Source organism: Callithrix jacchus, chromosome 8, assembly GCF_049354715.1.
Source record: "Callithrix jacchus isolate 240 chromosome 8, calJac240_pri, whole genome shotgun sequence".
In the NCBI taxonomy this organism is placed as follows: domain Eukaryota; kingdom Metazoa; phylum Chordata; class Mammalia; order Primates; family Cebidae; genus Callithrix; species Callithrix jacchus.
The window spans coordinates 90,198,197-90,224,174 of NC_133509.1; the positions used below are offsets into that span (position 1 = coordinate 90,198,197).

The 25,978-nt window shown below is 36.7% G+C and overlaps 1 protein-coding gene across 50 annotated transcripts in view; it reads left to right on the plus strand.

Annotated features, from left to right (window-relative positions):
- Positions 1-25,978, plus strand: part of KTN1 (kinectin 1) — a 113,021-nt gene that overhangs the window by 17,646 nt on the left and 69,397 nt on the right. For 32 of the 50 annotated variants that reach the window (XM_078335000.1, XM_078335005.1, XM_078335017.1 and 29 more), the window contains 4 exons: positions 16,661-17,213; positions 21,406-21,543; positions 22,926-23,096; positions 24,122-24,252. In XM_078335000.1, coding sequence (XP_078191126.1) covers positions 16,691-17,213; positions 21,406-21,543; positions 22,926-23,096; positions 24,122-24,252 — 963 coding nt within the window. In that variant the 5' untranslated portion in view covers positions 16,661-16,690. Of the gene's footprint in view, positions 1-16,112; positions 16,256-16,660; positions 17,214-21,405; positions 21,544-22,925; positions 23,097-24,121; positions 24,253-25,978 lie in introns of all 50 variants that reach the window. The other 18 variants (XM_054239965.2, XM_054239966.2, XM_078335027.1 and 15 more) reach the window with 2 other exon arrangements.

The window sequence follows — 25,978 nt, forward strand, 5'->3', positions numbered from 1 at the left end:
TGATGGCGAAAGAATAGAGCCTTTTTTTTTTTTTTTTTTTTTGGGAAGAACTTTCTTTTTTTTTTTTGGCTACTGTAGACTTAAACTTTGTTAATATATCAAAGCTACACTTATTTCCAATTCAAGGTAATTATATCTGTACTTTTTGATGTTTCTTTTGTCACATACTCTTTTCGAAGCTTCAGAAACGAAACATTATAATTAAGTCCATATCATGATAAAACATACTGGATTTTGTGTTTCAGAGTACTTGTGAACACAAATAGGACAATATATACTGTATATATAAAGTCTTATTTTGAAAAAAGGTCCAAAGGGAAGAACTCACAAGGATTACCTATATAAAGTTATTTATGTTAAGAGAAGTAAATATTTGACAACACTGTATATTGGACTCTGTGTTGGGCTCCCAGATAGATGGGAGAACGTACATTTGAAAAGGGGAGTTACTCATTTGACTTAAACTTTGAGTAGTATAAAACTAAACCTTGCATAATAAAGAAGTAAAAATCTTCAGTGAATGTTTTCTTAAGCCATAGTTCTTAAGGTACAATTTCACAGAATGATAAACACATAAGATTGTGAATGTATTAAAAGCAAATGCCTCTTAATTTCAGTAAATCAGAATGAGAATATTTCTTAATTTTATTGGATTCTTCATTTGTACTTGTTTTTAGAATATGTGTGAGATTTTGCTGTTTATTCACAATTTTACTGTTTATATGGACATCAGATGTCTTTGCTTTGTTAAATAGCAATGATAAGAATTTCCTTTTGGAATATGAACATTAAAATTGAAGTGTAGAAGGCATGGTGGCTCATGCCTGTAATCCCAGCACTTTGGGAGGCTGAGGTGGGCAGATCCCTTGGGGTCAGGAGTTTGAGAACAGCTTGGCTAACATAGTGAAATTTCATCTCTACTAAAAATATAAAAATTAGCTTGGCGTGGTGGTGGGCACCTAATCCCAGTTACTCAGGAGGCTGAGGCCAGAGAATCACTTGAGCCCTGGAGGTAGAGGTTGCAGTGAGCCAAGATTGTGTCACTGCATTCCAGTCTAGGTTACAGTCAGACCCTGGCTAAAAAAAAAGTAGAAATGTAGGTTGTAGAAGTGTAAGGTCAGCTGTAATCCCTAATGAAAGAATATTGGTTTCTCAATCAGTCATACTGTGGCTGGAAAGATATACTGTTTATTAAAAAAAAAAAAAATACTTTTTAGATTAGCAAATTTCCTTTAAAGTCTGAATTTTTACTTATTATTTACTAATGTTCATCAGTTTCGTTAGTTGCATAGCTGACAGACTTATACTGCTTCTGAAAACTAATATTCCAATATTCAGCAGGGTATACAATTCTGTGGTAATTAATGGTTATTGTTTCTATGGAGATTTTTATTACATTATCCTTTGGCATCTATTTGTAAGTACTACGTAAGTCTAAATTCCTTTATAGGGTGGTCTTTTCTGTGTTGCTTTCAAGACTTGCTTGAGTTACACAACATTACAACAAGTATGTTTAATTATCTTTTATTCTGTTCAAATTTTGTTGCCTTTCCTGAATTGGAAGATTCATAGCTTTCAACAGTTATTGAAAATTCTCAGCCACTATGTTTCTTTGTTCTTTCCTCTCCTTGAATTCCTGTTTGATTTATTGGACATTCTCATTATATCCTTTATGTCTGTTAGTTTTGCTTTTATATTTTCCCTTATGTATCATTTTTTTGTGATACATTGTCAGTTTTTTGTGGTTTGTTTTGTTTGTAATTTAACTTTGTATAGTTTTCAGGCCATTTAGCTTTTAATTTCTAGTTGTGTGTCTCTGTGTATATTATGTATGCACACAGATAATTTATAAAATACAGGTTCTAATTTTTCTGTTTATTTTAAGACGGGGTTTCACCATGTTGGTCAGACTGGTCTTGAACTCCTGACCTCAGGTGATCCGCCTGCCTTGGCCTCCAAAGTGCTTGAATTACAGGCGTGAGCCACCATGCCCAGCCAATTTTAATTTTTTTAAATGAGTGTTTTCTGTGTGTCTGATTTCTTTTACAGCTCTAATGGCTGAAATTTTTATTTTAATTGTCTCTCACATTCTGTTATCAGTTCTTTGAGATCTACTCCCTGTTGGTATGTGCTACTCTTGTTCATTTGACTGGAAGTTCACCTTTGACAGGAATATATCTGCAAATACTATACTGTGCAGACCAGACTGGATAGAGGTAGTTATTTTCCAGAGAGATTTTATTAATTAGCCTATTGCGTTTAATTTTAATACCCTAGCTAAACTTTTCCAAAGAATGATAAATCTTTGTGAATGACAAATTTTGAGGTAGGTTTTTCTATTTGCTGGTAAATTAAATTTAAATTTAATTATTAAGACTACCTTGTGGTAGTGGGATTGGACAGATTTGTTAAGGTTAGGGTAGAGGTATGACCACTGAGAGATGTTATAGGGTGATGTCATTTTGGATCAAAACTAAAAAGAACTAAAAGAAATAAAGGGGCTTAAATGGAAGGTGTTCATTTCTGTTTTCAAGCATAGGCTGAATGCCCATCCAGCTGGGTATAATCTCTGAGTGGCTAGTTGGATTAGATGGTCCTTTCTAACTCAGAAATCTTGTAAAAGGAAAAGTAGGTCAAGATGATAGATTTTAAGGGGAGAAAAGCTTCTGTACATGGTGCAGCTGTTTTACAGTTACATTATTGGTATGTATTTCATGTTGTAGTGTTAATTTTTGAACAGTTTTGGAGAGGTACGTTCTTTTGTGTTTGAAAACTGATTTTATGTGTGGATTTGTAAGACTGGGTATTAAAGCTTTCAGTTTGTCTAATTATAAATTAGATTTCTTTACAGAATAAACTTTTAACCAGATTATTTCCTATGGAAGTGTTTTTAAATGAGCAATGCCTTTTCCTGAGAAAATGGGCTGGTTTGAGCGTGATGAGTAAGCAAAAGTCTAAAAGATAATTTCAGCAGTTACCAGCCCTGCAATTTCTTTTCAGTTTCTTGGAAAAGCTATTCAAATGGATTTATCTGTTCTCATATTAAAGGGAAAAAAGTTTACTTAAAAAATAGAAGTTTCATTTGTTGTGACATGATACCTAATGGAGAAACTAAATTTCATTACTCATTTCTGGCATTAGTTGTTTTCATTTCAGATTGGGGTAGTAAGTAGTACTTTAGATTGGGTATTTCTGAATAAGGGTGTGTTAATAAGATGTAATTCATAGAAATAACTGTTGCAGTTTAAAATGAGAAATTGTACCGTAGCTTTGAAATTTTAGTATGGTCTATAAAGTTAATTTTAGAAAAGATGTTGTAAATGAGGTTCCTGTGGTGGGGAATTCAATGTTTGGGTTTACTAGTTGTCTTTTGCTTACTTTGAATGTTTTTCCTCTTATTTTAAAAGATAATTACATAATTGTATTATGCATTCTGGGGCCATTATACTTTTGTGTAGTGACGGATTAGGACTGTAGGAATTTAGAGGAGTTTTTGCCTTTTGATGGCCGTTTCAGGAAATGATTAATGCTTTGTCTATTTTTCTCATTGAATTTTTTGTCTTTTTAAATCAATTTGTAGAATCATTTATTTTAAAAAATTCTTATTACAAATGGAATATACTTATAAACATGTAAACATAAAACTATATAAAATAAGTCTGTCTATTTTCTTGTGTTTTCAAGTACTTTATATTTTTTCTTTTCTTTTCTTTTTTTTCCAGATAGGTTTTCACGCTGTTGCCCAGGCTGGAGTACAGTGGCATGATCTTGGCTCACTGCAACCTTTGCCTCCTGGGTTCAAGTGATTCTCATTGCCTCAGCCTCCTGAGTTGCTGGGATTATAGGTGCATGCCACCACACCCAGCTAAATTTTGTATTTTTGGTAGACACAGCATTTTACTATGTTGGCTAGGCTGGTCTTGCACTCCTGCCTCAAGTGATCCACCCACTGTGGCCTCTGAAGGTGCTGGGATTTCAGGTGTGAGTCACCATGCCTGGCCCTCAGTACTTTACATTTTTTTATGTTTGAAACTTTATTTGGATGTTTTTATTTGATCTGAATGATACAGCCTTCTACTGAGTTAAAATAACTTACCGTAAACTAAATTTTTGTATGTATTTGGATTTGTTTTAGATTTTGAGTTCAATTATCTATTTTCTTATCTTTATCACACTGCAGTATGTTGCTGCCTTGCTATATTAGTTGAAACCATTTACTGTCTCATAGAATTCTTTGCATGTGTATGTACATAGAGAGTAAGTGCTTTGGAATTTTAGGAGGAGAGCTAGCTATAGACATGCTATTTGAGCTGGAAGAGTAGAACCTCATCGAGGCTCAAGTTAGGTTTTTTGCTCTAGTTAGGTTTGTAGATACTATATACTTCCTTTCTCAGCAAGATTATAAATTCATTTAAAGTCAACAAATTTATTTGTGAATACCGTCAAATACCCTGCATTCAAAAATTTAAGTGGAACATTGAATGCAACTTATTAGAATGAACAAAATTAACAATAATTATAATGTGTTTTATAAGACCTTCAACACTGTCTTTTTTTTTTTTTTTTTGAGATGGCGTCTCCCTCTGTTGCCCAGGCTTGAGTGCAGTGGTGAAATCATAGCTTACTATAGTCTTGAGCGCCTGTGCTCAAGTGATCCTTCTGCCTTATTTTCCCAAGCAGCTGGGAAAATAGGGACTACAGGTACATGCCACCACATCCAGCTAATTTTTTATTATTTGTAGAGACAGGGTTCTGCTATGTTGCCCAGGATGGTCTTGAACTCCTAATCCCAAGCAATTCTTTCTCCTTGGCCTCCCAAAGTGCTAGGATTACAGGCGTCAGCCACTGTGCCTGGCCACCATCTTTTTTACCCTTATTCTCAGCTAATGACATTGATTTTCATTTCATAAAGAGAATAGTAGATTAGGAATAGAATTTTCACAAACGTCTATACCATCTACCTCCTTTCTGTCCTGTGTCTGTGCTTTTATATTCTTCCTTCTTTGTTTCTACAGATGAACTGGCTGTGCTACCATCTAAGGCCACTCTATCTGCTTGTATGCCAAATTCTGTTCTTTCTTGCTCTTCGAAAACATTGCCTCACTCCTGCATCATTAGACTTTCCCTTTTTTACTGGATCTTTTTTTTGGTCAGCATATTATCGTGCTGTAATTTCTCCCATCCTTAAAAACCAAACTCTTAACCTCATATTCTCCTCCAGGTTCCATTTTATTTCTCTGCATACCCTTCACAGGAAAGCTGCTCCAAAGAGTTGTCCACACTTGCTAAAGTTCTTCTAACTTTTTTTACTAAAATGGTGAGGAAACTGGAAGAGTTCTTCTGACTTTTAAATTCATTTCAATCAGGTTTTGATCACCACTACTCTACTAGGGCTTTGGTCAAAGTCACCAGTAATGTCTATGTTGCTAAATTCAGAAGTCAATTACTAGTTTTCATTGCATTTTACTTACCAACTTCATTTGACAAAATTGATGCATCTTTCCTCCTTAACAGACATTTATCTAGTGTCCAGGACAGCATACACCTGGTTTTCTTTCTACCTCTACTCAGTCTCCCTTGAGAGTTTTTCTTCTTCCCATTGTTGAATTTCAGTGCTTCAGTCTTGAGACCTGGTATGTATCTATACTCATTTGGGATTTTATCTAAGTTTATGGCTTTAAATATAGTCCATTTGCTGAATACTTGCTGAATACTTCCAAATTTATATCTCCAGCCTTCACTTCTCACGTGACCACTCTTACTTAACTGTCTACTGGACATCTCCACTTAGATATCTAACTCCTCGTCCTCAACCTTAACCATGTCCCAGCTACGTTTCCCGTATCTCAGAAAAGGGCAGCTCCTTTGTTTTTGGCCTAGTCTAAAAGCTTTGGTATTGCCTTTGGCTTTGCTTATTCATTCATACCCCACATCCAGTCCATTAGCAAATCATCGTGGCTCTACCTTTATAAAGTATGAAAAATTTGATCACCTTACCTGCTACCATCATTTCTAAATTATTTCAATTGTCTCCTGACAGTTTTCCCTGCTTTCACTTTCTCCCTACACCCTTCCCTATTCAGACCCCTCCAGTAGTTTTCCCATATTACTGAGGAGCGCTAGCCACAGTTCTTTTCCTGTAAGAAACTACATGAATTGTTAACCACAGCCCCTGTCTCTCTCAAATTCTTTCTTTGACTTTGTCAGTTTATCCTTTTGTTCATTCTACCTGAACCACATTGTCTTTGCTGCTGTTGCTCAAATATAGCAGGTTTGTTACGGTCTCATGATCTTTGTGCTTGCTCTTCCCTTATTCACTCTGTTTTCTCTTCACTTAGGTATACAAATAGCGACATGGCTCTTTCACTTATTTCAGGTCTTTATTGAGATGTCATTTTTTAAAAAAATGAAATCCTCCCTGACTATTCTACCCAGCATTTTATTTTATTTTTATATTTATTTTTTTTGAGACGGAGTCTTGCTCTGTTGCTCAGGCTGGAGTGCAGTGGCACGATTTTGGCTCACTGCAACATCTGCCTACGGGTTCAAGTGATTCTCCTGCCTCAGCCTCCCGAGTAGCTGGGACTACAGGTGCGTGCTACCATGCCCGACTAATTTTTTGTATTTTTAGTATAGATAGTGTTTTACTGTGTTAGCCAGGTTGGTCTTGGTCTCCTGACCTCGTGATCTGCCTGCCTCAGCCTCCCAAAGTGCTGGGATTACAGGTGTGAGCCACGGCGCCAGCCTTTACTCTAAATTTTAACCATTAGGAGTTCGAGACCAGCCTGGGCAACATGGCAAAACCCCATCTCTATATTAAATAATTAAAAAATAAATAAATAAATAAAATTTAACGACTGTCCACTTTCCTTCTTCCTGTGCTCCCTATTTCTCTTCCCTGCTTATCACTATTCTTGCTACTTATTACCCTTTTATATACTGCATACTAGTTGTTGGTCTGTCTTAACACTTAGTAGGATGTTACCTCTGTAAGTGCAGGGTTTGTGGCCCTTTTACTGCTGTCTACTCAGAATGTCCTAAAACAGTCCTGCATGGTCACTGCTTAATAATGAATAATAAAGACTACTGTGGAAGAGAGTTGAAATGATATATTCATAGGTTTGATTTAAGCTGGGTTTTGAAGTATAGGTGGGATTTCATACAAAGGACTAGGCAAAGATTTTTAGATTTGATTCCAGGGATAAGGTGAAATGCTTTAAATTGAACTTTAGATGTGGTTCCTTTGGTTGCCTGATTTAAAATCCAAAGTAGCCTCTTACTGCTGATTTTTCCCATTTGGTTGACTGCTGATCTTCTCTAGCTGGTTGTCCCATATTTTCTTCCAAATCTGATCTAAAACTCTCTGATAGGAACCTATTCCTGTATTCTTGTTGGAACCTTACAAGCATGACATGTGGGACTTCTCTTAGAGTCCTCACTCGTTTTCAGATAGTTGCATTTTTTTGTTAGTTGTTCCACCCAAGTATTTGTCTGTGTTGAAATCGATTTACTCTCATCAGATCTACTTACACTACTGAAAGTCGTTTTAATTGGTCTCCTTGCAACTATTTTTAACCTATCCATTGGGTTTTAAATTTTGTTTTTTATTTATAGACCTGCCTAGTCACTTTTGATAGTTTCTGTTCTTTGTTCATTTTCGGATTTCTTCTCTATGTATGTTATTAATAGAATCAGTGTCTGAATTCTGGTATCTTAAATCTTTGAGGATATAATTCTTTAGCTTGTTTCTGCTGCCTCTTGCTCATGATGGCTTATAACATGTTCTCTCATTTTGTATTGTGGGCTCATATCTGGATAATAATTTTTGAAAACCTTAAGGAGCCTGGCTTGGGGAAGGATTCCACCAAAGAGGTTTTACATTTGCTTTTGCTATGGGTATTCTGGGCACTACCAACTGGGGGCCACTTAAATTTTTTGGCTGGCATATCCAAGATCATGCAAGTAGTTTGGACCCTAAAGCTATGTGAGAAGAAAGAAACACATGGTTAAAAATGTTTAAGTAATACCGAGCGAAGGCAGAATTGGTACTAAAAGCCAAGACTCTTGCCTTCCATTTTACTGCCTCATTATGTTGCTATTCACTAATTTTAAAATAATCTACTTTTGCTCAGGATGTATCTGCAGTGTAACACACATACTACAGGTTATCAACTACATCAACTACTTGACGCCTAGTCTTTAATTTTAGCAGGATAAGTTCTTTGTAGCTAAATCTTCTTTGGAATGGAAATTTGATTAAATTATACTTGGCTGCCAATAATAAACTTTTTATCACTGTAGACTGCTTACCATAAATCATTTTTCTTAAAAAATGATTAACTTGTCTGTTAAAAAAACAAGATAGCATTGTGGCTTTAAAGAAAGGGAAACGTGGTATGAAGAGTGTGGCACGGTTGGAATGCCAAGTATTTAGATTCAGTGATCAGATTACAGACAGATTCAGTGTGATCAGATTACAGATAGGTTTTTTTTTAAAATTTATGAACATTATTTTTACAAGTAACCTGCAATACTAGCTTTCAGCTTAGGCCTCACAACTACTTTTGTAATATTTTAACTGTATTCAGATAATCAAATAGAGCTCTTACAAGCTACTCTGGGAGCCTGTATATCTTAAAGATGTATTAATTTAGTTGTTCAGACATTGATTTATACAGGAACTTTTAGGAAATTAATGCATTTCTATGTTGAAAACTACCTTTCTTTCAACTTACTGTTTTTGTTTTTTTCAAATGTGTCTGCTTGCTTTGTATGTTTTTTGGTGTACATCAGTGGAAAAAGACTTGCACTGTGTTCAGATTTCAGTCTCGAATTCTGATGTGTTAAGTTTTTGCCAGTGGTTCTTTTGAGTCACCCGAACTGGTAAAATTGTGTGAAGGACAGAAATATTGATAAAATTTGTTTCTTTGTTACATTGTTTTCAATGTTTTTGATCTGAAGAAAATAGCAGAAGCAAGAGCAACTGAAACACCAGAGTGTTGTACTGGCCCGAGCATAGAAAGTCAACACCAAGACATAAGTATGCCAAATTGCAGGATCTTTATTGCTGGCAGCCACGAACTCGCGTCTCTCCAACCCGTGGCCCAGAAAGGAGGGTGTCAAGACCTTTTATACCTGTAAAACTACCTTGGGAGTGAGGATGAGGGGCAGGGGTAGGGGTGAGGGGCTTCAGATGTTCTAAGGGCTAGTGGATTCTGTAAATCACCTCCTGGGCGGAGATGAGGGTGAGGGGCTCTGGACTCTCTGAGGGCCAGGGGACTTTGACATTCTGCTTGTTACTTAAGTGGTTCACAAAAGTCAAGATTAGCATTTGTTTACACATTGTCTGGGTAGGGTGGAAATTACAGTCCTTAATTACTTATTCACATTTGGGTTATTGAGAGCAGTTTCAACCGAAAGCTGAGGTATGGTTGAGGTATGCAGTTTTAGGGGGCTTTTATCATGTCACAGTAGTAGTAAGAAAATAGAATTCAAAATTTTGAAATTTAATAGTATACTTACCAAACTGCCTCAGTTTTTTTCCTCATAATATTAACTATAATTCTGTGTTTATGTGTTTAAGCTTTTAAAAGTTTCATATTGTACATTCAGGTTGGTTACTTAAATTGTTCTTTTAATGCGAATTTTTTTATTTTGGAGATGAAGTCTTGCTCTTGTAGCCCAAGCTGGAGTGCAGTGGTGTGATCTGGGCTCACTGCAACCTCTGCCTCCTGGGTTCAAGCATTTCTCCTGCCTCACCCTCTTGAGTAGCTGGGATTACAGGCATCTGCCACCATGTCCGGCTAATTTTTATATTTTAAGTAGAGATGGGGTTTCACCATGTTGGCCAGCCTGGTCTCCAACTCCTGACCTCAGGTGATCCACCTGCCTCAGCCTCCCAAAGTGCTGGCCGAACCCGGCTAATGTGAAAATTTAAAAGTTGAACAATTAATTATACAGTAAAATGTTTGTAATAATCCCGCTTCAAAAAATGTAATGATTCTCATTTTTTTGGTATCATCTCTGTGTGTATATAATGCCCATCACAAAACTTTTAGTCTTTCTGCTATGTAATGTATCTTGCTGCATTACAATCTTAATTATTTTAAATGGTTATGTGATGTTTCTTCACATGTCCCACACTGAAGCAATATCATTATTTTACCATTATATAAACAGCGTGGTCTGTCTTTAAATACATAAACATATTATCCTTTTTGGTTTAGCAGTTCTATTGAAATTCTAATAATTGCTGCCAGATTTTAATTCACTTAAAAGTTTAGGTTTCACTTTTTTGTTATATTAATATGAACAGGTCATTGTGCCTTCTGAGAATTTTATAAAATTTAACTCAGTGCTATGTGTCTCAGTTTTTATATTGAACAAATAAAAGTTATAGGAGGGTGAGTAAATAGAATTTTTGTTTTGAGACTGAGTTTTGTTCATTTCCTGGGCTGGAGTGCAATGGCGCGATCTCAGCTCACTGCAACCTATGCCTCCCGGGTTCAAGCAATTCTCCTGCCTTAGCCTCCCGAGAAGCTGGGATTACAGGGCATGCCTGTTAATTTTGTATTTTTAATAGATACAGGGTTTCTCCATGTTGGTCCAGCTGGTCTCTAACTCCTGACCTCAGGTGATCTGCCTGCCTTGGCCTCCCAAAGTGCTGGGATTACAGGCGTGAGCCACCGTGCCTGGCTTAGAATTTTAAAACTATTTTATTAGTATTTGCAATACACACTCTGATGAAACACAACTTACATATTATTTATGCATGTTGTTAACTTATTTTTGTAGTTCCTTTAAGACAGGGCAGGAATGAAAACTTTCATTGTCGAGCAGGGTTTTAAACCTGGGGCGCATGCATATTCTTCAGGGAATCCAGAAACCTTTTGAGCTTATATGTAAAATGTAGTGAGTGTGGATGCTTTTTTCTTTGAGAAAGAGGTTCAGTACCTTTATCAGTTTCTTGAAAGATTTCCGTCCAGGTAAAAGATAAAAGACAGTGGTGTGGAATGTAGTTTTAAAATAGTTTTGACTTGGTTTCCTGTCATTCCATGAAATTTCTCTCCTGATTCTCTTGACAGAAATCCTATTTACCACCACTGGCTGTTTATTACATTCAGATTGGAATCTATTATGACTTACATATGATTAGATTAAAGAGGTAGCTAATATCACAAAGGGTAGTCCAGGCTAGGTGGTACATGACTGTAGTTCTAGCCACTTGGGCGGCTTAAGTGGGAAAACCTCAAGTTTGGTGCTGCAGTATGCTATTATAGGGATTGTGAATAGCCACTGTGGTCCAGCCTGGGCAGTGGATGTATAGAGACCCCATTTCTTAAAAAAGTGTAACAATATTACACATTTTTGTGATAACTAAGGTTGTGAGTTAGCAAAAATCACCAGTATTATTTCTTCCATGTATATGAAAGAACAACATGAGCCTCTACATGACTCTCAACTCAATAAACGTGCTGAATTGCATACTGTAGACTTAGAAAATTTAAACAACCTGGTTCTTATCACCCAAAGCTAAATTAGCTTTGTTTCAACCTCCCCTCCCCTTTTATTTTTCAATTTTGCCTCCCTGCTTTTAAATCTTGCTGTGTTTGTTCTTCCCTGAATTTTCTTCAGTTTCATTCCCGGTTCCTTTTTGCCTCCTTTTTCCTCTTTATGTAACTTTGATGCTCACGGGTAGAATGTGAATCTAAGGTATATTAATTGGTGTTGTAGTATTGATTCAATAAGTACTTGTTTTGCCTTTTAAAAATAACGAATATATGTACATATTTTGTTTACTTGTTTTTTCTTTTTTTTAAGTTCTGGTGTGCAGAACATACAGGTTTGTTACATAGGTATACATGTGCCATGGTGGTTTGCTGCACCCATCAACCTGTCATCTACATTAGGTATTTCTCCTAATACTGTCCCCCTAGCCCCTCACTTCCCAACAGATCTGGTGTGTGATGTTCCCCTCCCTGTATTCATGTGTTCTCATTGTTCAACTTCCACTTATGAGTGAGAACATGTGGTGTTTCATTTTCTGTTCCTGTGTGTGTTTGCTGAGAATGATGGTTTCCAGATTCATCCATGGCCCTGCAAATGACATGAACTCATCCTTTTTTATGGCTGCATAGTATTCCATGGGTATATGTGCTACATTTCCTTTATCCAGTCTATCACTTATGGGCATTTGGGTTGTTCCAAGTCTTTGCTATTTTGAACAGCACTGCAATAAGCACGTGCGCATGTATCTTTATATTAGAATGATTTATAATCCTTTGGGTATGTGCCCAGTAATGGGATTGCTGGGTCAAATGGTATTTCTGGTTCTAGATCCTTGAGGAATTGCCACACTATCTTCTACAATGGTTAAACTAATTTACACTCTAATCAACAGCGTAAAAGTGTTCCCATTTGTTCGCATTCCTCTCCAGCATCTGTTGTTTCCCGACTTTTAATGATCGCCATTCTAACTGGTGTGAGATGGTATCTCATTGTGGTTTTGATTTGCATTTCTCTAATGACAAGTGATGAGCTTTTTTTATGTGTGTGTTGGCCGCATAAATGTCTTCTTTTGAGAAGTGTCTGTTCATATCTGTTGCTCACTTTTTGATGGGGTTTTTTCTTGTAAATTTAAGTTTTTTGTAGATTCTGCATATTAGCCCTTTGTCAGATGGAGAGATTATTCCATCTCAATGGAACATTGTTCAAAATTTTTCTCCCATTCTGTAGTTGTCTTTTCACTCTGACGATAGTTTCTTTTGCTGTGCAGAAGCTCTTTAATATCATTAGATCCCATTTGTCAATTTTGGCTTTTGTTGCCATTGCTTTTGGTGTTTTAGTCATGAAGTCTTTGTCTACGCCTATGTCCTAAATAGTATTGCCTAGGTTTTCTTACAGAGTTTTTATGGTTTTAGGTCTTACATTTAAGTCTTTAATCTGTCTTGAGTTAATGTTTGTATAAGGTGTAAGGAGGGGGTCCAGTTTCAGTTTTCTGCATATGGCTAGCCAGTTTTCCCAGCACCATTTATTAAATAGGGAATCCTTTCCCCATTGCTTGTTTTTGTCAGGTTTTTCAAATATCAGATAGTTGTAGATGTGTGGCATTATTTCTGAGGCCTTTGTTTGGTTCCATTGGTCTATCTCTGTTTTGGTATGAATACCATGCTATTTTGGTTACTGTAGCCCTGTAGTATAGTTTGAAGTCAGGTAGTGTGATGCCTCCAGCTTTGTTCTTTTTTAAAATAAAGAATATTTTATGAATTTCTTGTAAACAAAATTTAAAACTAGAGTATTTAAGGCAAATGAGACTGTACCCATGATTCTGGCACAACTTCTTTGTTACTGAATTTGCATATATTAAATGTTTTGATCATATAAATACATATATGATTTTGACTTTTTAGCAGTATTGAATTGAATTAAACAAAGTTTTAGTGTTCATGGTTTTAATACCTATACTTTGAGTTAATATTTGCTAATTCAAATCATTCTGATATTGAATGTTTTATTTCTTTCTTCAGTTTTAATGTAAAGTTGCTGTGAACATCTTTCTATATGTTTTTTTCTTGCAAATAAATTTCTAGGAATGAAGAATTGGGATTATTGGGTTAAAGGAATGAGAGATTTTCTTCTTCTAAAAAAAAAAAACCAAACAGGATACATATACAGAATGTGCAGGTTTGTTACATAGGTATACATGTACCATGGTGGTTTGCTGTACCTATTGACTCATCCTCTAAGTTCACTCCCCCTCAACCTTCACTCCCTTACAGCCCCCCCTGGTGTGTGTTGTGCCCTTCTCTCTCTGCACATGTTCTCAATGTTCATCTCCCACTTAGGAGTGAGAACATGTGGTATTTGGTTTTCTATTTCTGTGTTAGTTTGCTGAGGATGATGGCTTCCAGCTTCATCCACATCACTATAGAGGACATGATCTCATTCTTTTTTATGGCTGCAGCAAACATTTTCTTAATTCTTAATGTCTTCATGTCTAGTTACGTTCCTCTAAATGCATAGTAAGACTCAGGTGAGCTCAAGTGAAGGTGAATTGAATTGTGTGAAGAGGCACTCCCATGAAAATCCAAAGACAGAAAACTTAATTCGTTTAGGCCTATATATGGGACCTGGAAAAGGAAAATCATCAAATATTTGAAGAATCAGTGCTTCAGAATTCTTGTGGTCTCATAGCCTCTTTTCTCCTTGAATATTTACTACTTTTTCTTTCTACACGGTGAATTTGCTGTGCTTGATCATAATTTCTACTTTCCTAAGACGTAGGTTTGCACAGGGCTGCAGCTTATTCTTAGGCCTTTTTGACTTTGGCCCCTTTTTTGAGCTTCTTTTGTTGCTGCTAAGTGCCTTAGCATCTCTTCTTCACCAAAGCAAAAATGAAACATTCCAACTCATTGTTTGGTGCTTTTTCTTCTTCAGCTCGCCAGCTATGTTGAATAGGCCATGTATTCTATGGATGCTGTGTTTAAAATAAAATTCTTGGCTCTTTAAAACCATTCCTGGTTGACGAATCACACTAAGGCAGGCACAGTAAAATATGTCTAATTTTAAAACCTGGATAGTTCATGTTAATTTGAATTATCAGGGAAACAATTTTGTATGAAATTTCTTTTAGTATTTTGTTAGCACATGATTCCTTTTCCCCCTTGCTATAACTTTGTTTTGGTTAATCTAGAGTTTAATTAGTACTATTAAAATTGCTTATGGAAGTATGAAATGTCACTTCAGTCATAAAGATTAATAGCATGCCTGTTGAATAAACAACAGTCATTCTTTGGTATATGCGGGAGATTGGCTTTAGGACCCCTGTGTATACCTAAATCCAAGCATACTCAAAATCCTGGAGTAGTCCCTGTGGAACCTGAGAATACAAGGTTGACCCTCCATATACTTGGGATTTCACATCCTGTGAATACTGTATTTTCAGTAACAATTTTTTAAAAAAAAATTATGTGTAAGTGGCCTTGTGCAGTTCAAATCCATGTTGTTATAGTTCTGGTGAAGTCGTATATTCAGTAAGCTCACATTTATCCAATTTAAAATCAGATGTTTTCTTAGATGTAAAATAATTCTTAGAAAAAGTTCCCTGTTTAGGTAGAATCTGGTTTCTTTATCTAATCACTACATATCAAGACTCTCCAAATTGATACTTTAAAAACTTTAAAAATTCTTGAATTTATTTTTACATTAAAAGTGCAGAAGTTAACTTTAATTTGCTTTAAGTGTGTCCTGGTGTTTACTTATATCTGTATTCTACACCTTGACTTTTTCTACAACACATTTAAGATGACGTAAGAATACAAGTCACTTTTATGTGGCTTAAGCATGTTTGTAGGAGCATCAATATCTAGAATCTAAACATCAGAATCATTTTTGCTTTGAGATTTAATTTTAGCAGAAACTACCTTCCATGTAAGTGATATAATATCTATATTCAAGGCAGATGTTGGTAGTCAGGTTACATCTTTTTTTCCCACTGTACTTACTGGGTTAATGTAAAAATAGGGCTGGTGTTCCGTCGATGAGGTAAAGCCTTTTATTTAGCATTGGGTAGAATAATGATGGCAGCCTTGCTTTTGCTGTATAACTTGTTTCGTGTACTTTGGGGTGCCTTTAAAAAATTGAGGTAAGTTCCTAAGTTGTAATTTATTTCACTATTTTAGTGTTTTGAGACAAGGCCTTGCTCTGTTGCCCAGATTAGAGTGCAGTGGCACAGTCACAGCTCACGGAAGCCTCGACTTGCAAGGCTCCCGTGATCCTCCCACCTCAGCCTTCCAAGTAGCTGGGACTATAGGTTCACTTCACTATGCCCAGCTAATTTTTTTGTATTTTTTTTTTTTTTTTTGTAGAGACAGGGTTTCGCCATGTTGCCCAGGGTGATCTGGAACTCTTAGGCTTAGCTATTGTGTCTTCAGGGTATTAAAGCTACTTTTATAGTAGGTTTTATTTTAGTGCTCAAGTAATCCGTCTGCCTCAGCCTCCCAAAGTGATGGGATTCAGGCGTGAACCACCGTGCCTGGTAATTTATTTTAATGCCAAATGCAACATCCAAACATTCTGATTTTGATTTTATTATATTTTTATATCCTTGATAGATCCCATCACATCATCAGGCTGATAGTCACTGGTGTAAAGATGCAAGCAGGTTGTGACTGGTCTTAAATCTGTAAATAAACCACCTCTTTTTGTGTGTGTGCATTTCAGAATACGACACTTTTAATGAAGGTCCAGTGAATTGGTAATAGTTAATACCTCTTTATTTTCACATATAGTAGTAGTCATCAACACTGAACAATAAACAAAATAGTTACTACTAATAACGTACTAAATATGGATACTGGGGGAAAGAAAGTAATGAATATTTAAATTTTTTATCTTCAATTAGGATATTTTCACATGATTTAGAAATGAAAGGATGTGTTCCACTCTTTCTAGTTACTACTCATCTTACTTTTCATAGTATATATGAATTGAAGTTGGCAAAGAAATCAAGTATGTGATTTAAAGAACTAACCTGTTTAGATTTGTAAGTCAGGTTAGATTTGAAATGCCACTTGAAAGAGCAGCGGTTTTGATTTTAATTTTTATAAGACTGACAGGTTCTTTTTTGTTTTGTTTTGTTTCCACCTTCTCCCCTATTTAGGTTTTATAGGATTGCATTAACAAAAGTACCATGGAGTTTTATGAGTCAGCATATTTTATTGTCCTTATTCCTTCGATAGTCATTACAGTAATTTTCCTCTTCTTCTGGCTTTTCATGAAAGAAACATTATATGATGAAGTTCTTGCAAAACAGAAAAGAGAACAAAAGCTTATTCCTACCAAAACAGATAAAAAGAAAGCAGAAAAGAAAAAGAATAAAAAGAAAGAAATCCAGAATGGAAACCTCCATGAATCTGATTCTGAGAATGTACCTCGAGACTTTAAATTATCAGATGCTTTGGCAGTAGAAGATGATCAAGTTGTACCTGTTCCACTGAATGTGGTTGAAACTTCAAGTAGTGTTAGAGAAAGAAAAAAGAAGGAAAAGAAACAAAAGCCTGTACTTGAAGAGCAAATCATCAAAGAAAGTGACACATCAAAGATTCCTAGCAAAAAAGTAGAACCTGTCCCAGTTACTAAACAGCCCACCCCTCCCTCTGAAGCACCTGCCTCAAAGAAGAAACCAGGGCAGAAGAAGTCTAAAAATGGAAGCGGTATTGTAATCTATTTAATCTATTTAGTTTTATTGTATGGTTTGGAGCTTGGAATTGAGATATCTGTTTGGTGCGTACATAGAATGTTTAATACTGAATCTGAAACCAAGATTATTCTTTTCCTTATATGTTTGCTTCATTAACATTAATTGCTGGTAGAAATTAATACTGATCATAAAACAGCACTTAAAACTAAACTTCAGGGTCAGATTTAGGGATTCATGCCAAATGCCACATCCAAACATTCTGATTTTGATTTTATTATATTTTTATATCCTTGATAGATCCCATCACATCATCAGGCTGATAGTCACTGGTGTAAAGATGCAAGCAGGTTGTGACTGGTCTTAAATCTGTAAATAAACCACCTGTAATCCTAGGACATTGGGAGGCTGAGGTGGGAGGACTGCTTGAATGCAGGAGTTTGAGACCAGCCTGGGCAACAAAGTGAGACCTCATCTCTACAAGAAACTAAAAGAAAAGAAAATTAAGTAACCCCCCTACATCTTATAAATATCCTACTTTGACTATTTTACTAAAACCACTTAGGACCTGTAAGTATCAGCAGTTACGAACTTCTACATTTACTTCAACCAGCCCTTTCTAAATCATGTGATAAGAATTAAGATGAAAAGCTAAAATAAGATATCATTTCTCACCCCGATTGCTTCATTTTGCAAACATTTGTCATATATCTGTTTTATGCTAGGCATTATGCTAGGTAATAGGGCTACAAAGATGAATACATTTTTGAGGGAGTCATGGACTAGCTGTAGACACAAATAGGTCATTATAAAAGGTTTAGTGTAATAATCTAGATATGTCTAAACCAGTGTAGGAATTTTAAGGTAGACCACTTAAAGCATAAAATGCCAGAAATTTTTAAAGTTTGGATAAATACTAGTTAGATTTTTTTTTTGGGTGAATGGGGAGGGGTAGGATAGAGATTCCAGGGAGAGGGGGTTGATAGGTACAATGGAAAAAGACTTGAGAAATGGCAGGTGATGTGTGAAACTGTAAACAGTTTGTTTTACTTGAAAGGACTTATATGTACCATTAAGTCATTTGTGTGTCTTAACCTGTAGAAGGTTAGATTGGATTTTTTTTTTTTTTTTGAGACAGAGTCTCACTCTGTTGCCCAGGCTGGAGTGCAGTGGTGCCATCTTGACTCACTGTGTCTTCTGCCGCCCAAATTCAAGTGATTCTCCTGCCTCAGCCTCCCGAGGAGCTGGAATTATAGGCATGCACTACCACGCCCAGCTAATTTTCACAGTGTTGGCCAAGCTGGTCTTGAACTCCTGACCTCAGGTGATGCACCCGCCTTGGCCTCACAAAGTGCTGAGATTACAGGCACGAGCCACCGCACTCGACCCAGTTATATTGAACTTTAAATATTTGCATGGAAGCTAGGATCAAGGCATAGTAAGCATAAGCACTACGTGTTTTAGTTGAGGAAGAGTACATGTAAGCCAGTAACAAAATGTGATTTATGTAGGAGACAGAGAAAGTATAGAGGAAATACAGAGGCTAAAGCAACTACTACTTATGCTGGGGTGAAAGGCTTTATAGAGGAGGCAGTGCCTGAATATTGAGTTGCTTCATTAAGCAAATAGGATCTCCTTCCCCATTGGCAGAATATCACGTAAAGGCACAGAGTGCAAGTGTACAGTGTATTGTTGAGCCATAAAATGTGAGGTAGAGAGTGGTAGGGAACAGAGCCAAAAAGATGGTGGTGGCTAGATCATGATGGTTTTTGGATGCAGTGCCAAGGAGCTAAGACTTCTTGGGTTAGCCGTAGTTGAAGATTTTTAAGCAGTTTAGTTACATGGTCAGATTTCTGTTTTAGAAAGATGTTTTTGGCAGAGCTTACAAGAACAGATTTTATGGAGTAGTATTTGATGGCAGCAGACTAATTAAGAGGTTATTGTAGTTTTCTAAAATTAAGATGGAGGCCTGAACTTGGTAGTGACAGAAGAAATAACGCTGAGAAGTATACAGAGCAAGAATGAAATGAAAAACCTTACTATATAGAAGTGTGACAGTTAAAGGAGAAGATAGGATAAAAGCTGATCTCCCAAGTTCAGAGTTAGGTTGGGGTTGGCAAACTGCAACCTGTGAGCCACATGTAGCCCACTTCCTTTTTTTCATGCCCATGAACCAAGAATAGTTTTTACATTTTAAATGGTTGGGCAATAAATCAAAAGAAGAATAATATTTTGAGAAGTGTAAAAATGTAAAGAAAGTCAGATCTCAGTATTCATTATGTATGCAGCTACATTGATTCACTCATTCATAATACGTTTATGACTGGCTTTTATGCTTCAGTGGCAGACTTGATAGTTGTAGCAGAGTCCATATGGCCTACAAGGCCTAAAATTTTTACTGCGTGGCCCTTTGCAGAAAAAGTTTGCCAGCTTGTGCTTGGCAGATGGTTGGTAGCACTAAGATAAGTAAAACTGGAGAGAGACCAGATGTGTATGGAGAAGACAATACTTTTAGTTTGTTTCCGGTGCCTATGGGGCCATCTACATAGACAGCAACTCAGGATGCGGTAGGTTTTGTAAGAGTAGAAAAGTAGATTCAGAAGCCTAAGCATGAAGGTAATAGAAGTCATGGGTGTAGATAACCCATCCAAGGGAAGTATTTAAATTGAAGCCCTAACCCTGAGAACCAGCAGAGTTCAGTAGAGGCAGTTCCCAAAGGATACTGCAAAGGAATATTTCAAGTGTCAAAAGACAATTTTATTTATTTTTATTGTGGCAAATAACATATAGCATGAAATTTACCATTTTAACAACTTTTAAGTGTATAGTTGTGGGGTGGTAAGTACATCCACACTCTTGTATAATCGTCACCACTAGCCGTGTCCAGAACGCTCATGTTCTTCAAATGAAACTCTGTAGAAATTACATACTAATTCCCCATTCCACCTGCCTCCCGGGTCCCCCCCATCCCACCCCCACCCCACCCCCATGCCCTGACCATTCATCAGAGCCTGAGCAACAGAACAAGACCCTGTCTCAAAAAAAAGAAAAGGAAAAGCAAAAGAAAGGGAAGGGAAGAAGAAAAAGGAGGAAGGTAAGGAAGGGAGGAAAGGAAAACCCTTCCCCATCATCATAATTCCCAGCATCCCACATCCATTTCCTTACATATTGACAGAATACTCTTAGTTCCTTTTCTACCAGTCATTCCTTTCTACTTTCTGTCTTTATGAATTTGACTACCCTGGGAACATCATGTAAGTGAAGTTATACAATATTTGTCTTTTTGTCATTGCCGTATTTCACGTAGCATAATGGAGAGGAGAGCGTTTTAAGAAAGGGGTAGAGAACAAAAGTATAAAATGTCAAAGAGTAGTCAAATAAGGATTAATGGCTGTTTGTAGAATACAGCATTTGGGACACTGGGGGGTCTGAGTTAATCTTTTCATGGAATGAAAGAGATAAAAATCAGGTTGCAGTTAGTTGAGGAATGATTGGTAGAAAAGGAACTAAGAGTATTTTGTCAATATGTAAGGAAATGGATGTGGGATGCTGGGAATTATGATGATGGGGAAGGGTTTTCCCTTCCTCCCTTCCTTACCTTCCTCCTTTTTCTTCTTCCCTTCCCTTTCTTTTTCTTTTTTTTGAGACAGGGTCTTGTTCTGTTGCTCAGGCTCTGATGAATGGCGTGATCTTGGCTCGCTGCAGTTTCGACCTGCTGGGCTTAAGCTATCCTCCTACCTCAGCCCCAGAGTAGTTGGAACTACAGGTGTGTGCCACCACACCTGGCTAAATTTTTATTTTTTTTTTGTAAGTTGGGGTTTCACCATGTTGCCCAGGCTGGTCTGGAACTCCTGGGTTCAAGTGATTTATCCGCCCACCTCAGTCTCCCAAAATGCTGGTATTATAAGTGTGAGGAACTGCACCCTGCTGTTTTTTTTTTTTTTTTTTTTTAAGATGATAGAGACTTGTTCATGCCTGTAGGCTGAATAGGGTAGAAAATAGCTGAGGAATGGGAAAGGGAGAAGCAAGTACATTGAAGAACTAGTGTACTGGAATAAGAAAGCTAGAATAAGTTATTGGTGAGAGAATTCTATATCAGACTTTAAATTTCTAGTGGTAAAGCATTCTGGGAATTACTCAGTGATTGCATCTCTTCTGTTATGTTCATTGTTTGCCACAATTACTTTTTTCATGTGTGTTTAATAAAGATGACCAGGATAAAAAGGTGGATACTCTCATGGTACCATCAAAAAGGCAAGAAGCATTACCCCTACACCAAGAGACTAAACAAGAAAGTGGATCGGGGAAGAAAAAAGCTTCATCAAAGAAGCAAAAGACAGAAAATGGTGAGATGTTTAGCTATGTATTATTATAATGCTAATTCTAGAGAAGTACACCAGCACAAGGACCCTGGAAATCTCACATGCTCTTTAGCTCTCACTTTAATGTGTGCTAATGATGACTGTAATACTAATGCAGGTCTAAAATTGTCTTTAGCCTAATGACTTTGTAGTGCTTTGACAGATGGCCAGAGTGTATGTTTGAGATGAAAAAGTCTATCTGCCATTTAAAAAGGGCAGAGCATTTATAAATATTCTTAACTCAGTTTTGAAAAAAAGAAAAAGCATACAGACCATAGAAGAAAAACATTCTTGAAATATTTGTACTTTTTAATATCACTTAAAGATTATGCTTAAGGATATTAGCTAGATTGGGCATTAGCTTACATTTCTAGTTCCTAAACAAACATGCATGTGTATATGGTAAGCATCAAATTATAAAGAATGGAACAACCTTATTCATTCAGAGTTTTCCAGTGAAAGCTTGGTTGTGAATTTTGTGAAGACTAAACAACAGTGATTTCCAAATAATACTGGGCTTTGGTATCAACTAGTGCTAGAAAATAGTAAACTTGGAAAGGGAAAAGATGAAATTCTATTATTTGTATTAAAATTATGACATACCAATTAGGTATGAGAGAAATATTACCGGAATATATATGTTAAAATTAAATGTTAAACACCTTTAAATAAAAGAAGAAAACTATATAAGCTCAAACGCTCTTTTTAAAAGGTAGGAATGAAAAAAATATTTTTCATCTGGGTGTGGAAGTTTGTTATCTCTAACCAGCAGACATTAGGCTTAATGTTCAGACTCTTCAAATTCTTCCCATTTAAATTAGGAACAAAATAAAGAGGTTTCTTCTTCCACTTTTAATGTTATTTTGGAAGTTTTGGCAAGTGTAGATATGCCATGGAAATTAGAGGCATAACTTCAGAAATGAGAAGCTGTCTGCAAGGAACAGTGATTTTTGCGCTTAGTAAGTACAAAGAACTTGATTAAAAATTATCAACTACAGCAAGTCAGTAAAGTACCAACATAAAGACTAATAGTTTTCCTTGAGCACTAATTAAGTGGAAATCATTCTTAAATTAAAACAAAAATTAAGACCTAAGGATGTGTAAAAAGTTTGTAGATACCATTAGAGGAGATATGCTATACACTTCTAGATAACTTAAGTGATTTACTCTAAAATAAGACTTGAACTGGTACTGCTTCATTAGAATGATTGTCTTGACTTGTTAAATGATGAAATAGAATTTAAAACCAAATTGAGCTTCTATTAGAGGTTTCAAAATAACTGCATTTATCATTAAAGTATGCTTGTGTGTCATTTACTCTGTTTTTAAAAAATTCTAATTATGATTTTGTTGAACTTAAATTGCAGTCTTCGTAGATGAACCCCATATTCATGCAACTGCTTATATTCCTTTGATGGATAATGCTGACTCAAGTCCTGTGGTGGATAAGAGAGAGGTTATTGATTTGCTTAAACCTGACCAAGTAGAAGGGATCCAGAAATCTGGAACTAAAAAACTAAAGACTGAAACTGACAAAGGTAATATATGGGATTTATAATCTGTGTTGTACTATAAAAACAAATTTGTGAGTTCTGATTGAGTCATAGATTTCATTTTCTCATAGAAATAATGCATTGCAAAAGATTAATCAAATCCTGGTAGTAGAAGACTTATTGGTAGTCTTTTAGTCCAACCTCCTCAGTTTTGTAGATCTAGAACTTGAATTTGATTTGCTAAAGGTCCCACAGCTATTTTGCTATCTGATGATCATTTTCCAGCTACTACTGTCTCCTGTGAGGTTTCTTAGCTAATTCATAACTTTTTAAATTTAATAGACTTTTTTTTTTTAAGAGTAATTTTAGGTTCACCGCAAAGTTCACTGGAAAGTACAGAGTTCCCACATGTCCCGTTTCCATATGTGCACACATCTACCTTTTAAAACTTACAGTTTAGCTGAAGTATTAAAAGCCCTAGGCTCCTTTGAGTCTGGTGGGTGGCAGTTCCTTTAAGAAGAGGATGTTAGTGCCTGATATGAGAACCTTGGGAAAAATAAGGATGGGTGGGTCAGGAGGTGCTTGATTTAGGGATTTTTAAAGTGTCAGAATGGTTTGTATATATTTGATCTTCATAGAATCAGATTTCCTTTTTATAATTATCTTAGAACTTATTTTCTCATATGTGGAATTATGTATGTCTCAGGATTGTTTTTCACAGTTGGTTGTCAGTGTGCAAGGATTATTAAAGTTGAATGAGAACATTGTGAATATATCTAGTGCAGGTACTAGCATGTACTAGACTCGGAAGTGATTTATTTTTTAAGTCAGGACATACTGGCATTTTAGTGTTTTGCAGTTTGAGCAAACTTTTAGTTAGTATAATTATTCTGTATTATAGATGGTAAACCCATTTTTTTCCTCTTCGCTGTAGTATTTATTTTATTTGACCTGAAGTGTGTATCTGTTTTCTTTTGGTTATTGGCTTTCTAAGCCATGAATTCTTCAGGCTTACCTTTGCTAGAGTTGTCTTTTAAATGCCAATTCTTTTTTTTTTTTTTCTAATTAAGAAAACGCTGAAGTGAAATTTAAAGATTTTCTTCTGTCCTTGAAGACTATGATGTTTTCTGAAGATGAGGCTCTTTGTGTTGTAGACCTGCTAAAGGAAAGGTCTGGTGTGATACAAGATGCTTTAAAGAAGGTAAGCGTGTGTTTTGATTATGTGCATATTTGTGAGCAGTCATTAGAAGTTCACTAAACAAGACTTTAGCCAGAACAATTTATATCTTCTTCCATCCTTAACATCTCAGAACATGTAGTCTGGAATGCCTTCAGAAATTACTTCATATTATTGTATTAGTCCATTTTCATGCTGCTGATAAAGACATACCCAAGACCGGGTAATTTATAAAGAAAAAGACTTTAATGGGCTCACAGTTCTACATGGCTGGGGAGGCCTCACAATCATGGCAGCTGGTTGAAAGCAGGTCTTACATGGTGGCAGGGAGGAGAGAATGAGAACCAAGCAAAAGGGATTTCCCCTTATAAAACCATCAGATCTTGTAAGGCTTATTTACTACCATGAGAACTTTGTGGGGGAAATCACCCCCATGATTCAGTTAGCTCCCACTGGGTCCCTCCCATAACACCTGGGAATTATGGGAGCTACAGTTAAAGATGAGATTTGGGTGGGGACACAACCAAACCATAACATTCCACTCTGCCCTCCCAAATCTCATGTCCTCACATTTCAAAACCAAACATGCCCACCCACTGGTCTCCCAAAGTCTTAACTCATTTCAGCATTAATTCAGAAGTCCACAGTCCAAAGACAAGGCAAGTCGTTTCTGCCTATGAGCCTGTAAAATCAGAAGCAGGTTAGTTACTTCCTAGATACAATTGGGGTACAGGCATTGGGTAAATACAGCCATTCCAAATGGGAGAAATTGGCCAAAATAAAAGGGCTACAGGTCCCATTCAAATCCGAGATCCAATGGGACAGTCAAATCTTGAAGCTCTAAAATGAATGATCTCCTTTGATTCCATGTCTTACATCCAGGTTATACTGAAGCAAGAGGTGGGTTCTCATCTTCTTGGGTAGCTCCACCCCTGTGGCTTTGCAGGGTGCAACCCCCCTTCTGGCTGCTTTCATGGGAGAGTCTGTGGCATTGAGGGTCTGTGGCTTTTCCAGGCACATGGTGCAACCTGTCCGTGGATCTGCCATTCTGGTATCTGGAGGATGATGACCCTCTTCTCACAGTTCCACTAGTCAGTGCTCCAGTGGGGACTCTGTGTGGAGGTTTCAACCCCACATTTCCCATCTGCACTGCCCTAGCAGATGTTCTCCATGAGAGCCCCACCCTGACGGCAAGCTTCTGCCTGGAAATCCAGGTGTTTCCATACATCCTCTGAAATCAAGGCAGAGGTTCCCCAAACCTCAATTCCTGACTTCTGTGCACCTGCAGGCTCAACACTGTGTGGAAGCTGCTAAGGCTTGGGGCTCACACCCTCTGAAGCTACGGCCCACGCTGTACCGTGGCCCCTTTTATCCATGCCTAGAGTGGCTGGGATGCAGGGCATCAAGTTCTAGGCTACATAAAGCAGTGGGGCCCTGGGCCCTGCCCAGGAAACCATTTTTTTCCTTGTAAGTCTCCAGCCCATGATGGGAGGGTCTGCTGCAAAGGTTTCTGACATGGAGACGTTTTCCCCATTGTTTTGGTGATTAAAATTTGGTTCCTCATTACTTACTCAAATTTCTGCAGCTGGCTTGAATTTTTTCTTAGAAAGTGGGTTTTTATTTTCTATTGCATCATCAGTCTGAAGATTTTCTAAACTTTTATGCTCTGTTTCCATCTTAAAACTGAATGCTTTTAATAGCACTCAAGTCATCTCTTGAATGCTTTGCTTCTTAGGAATATCTTCCTCCA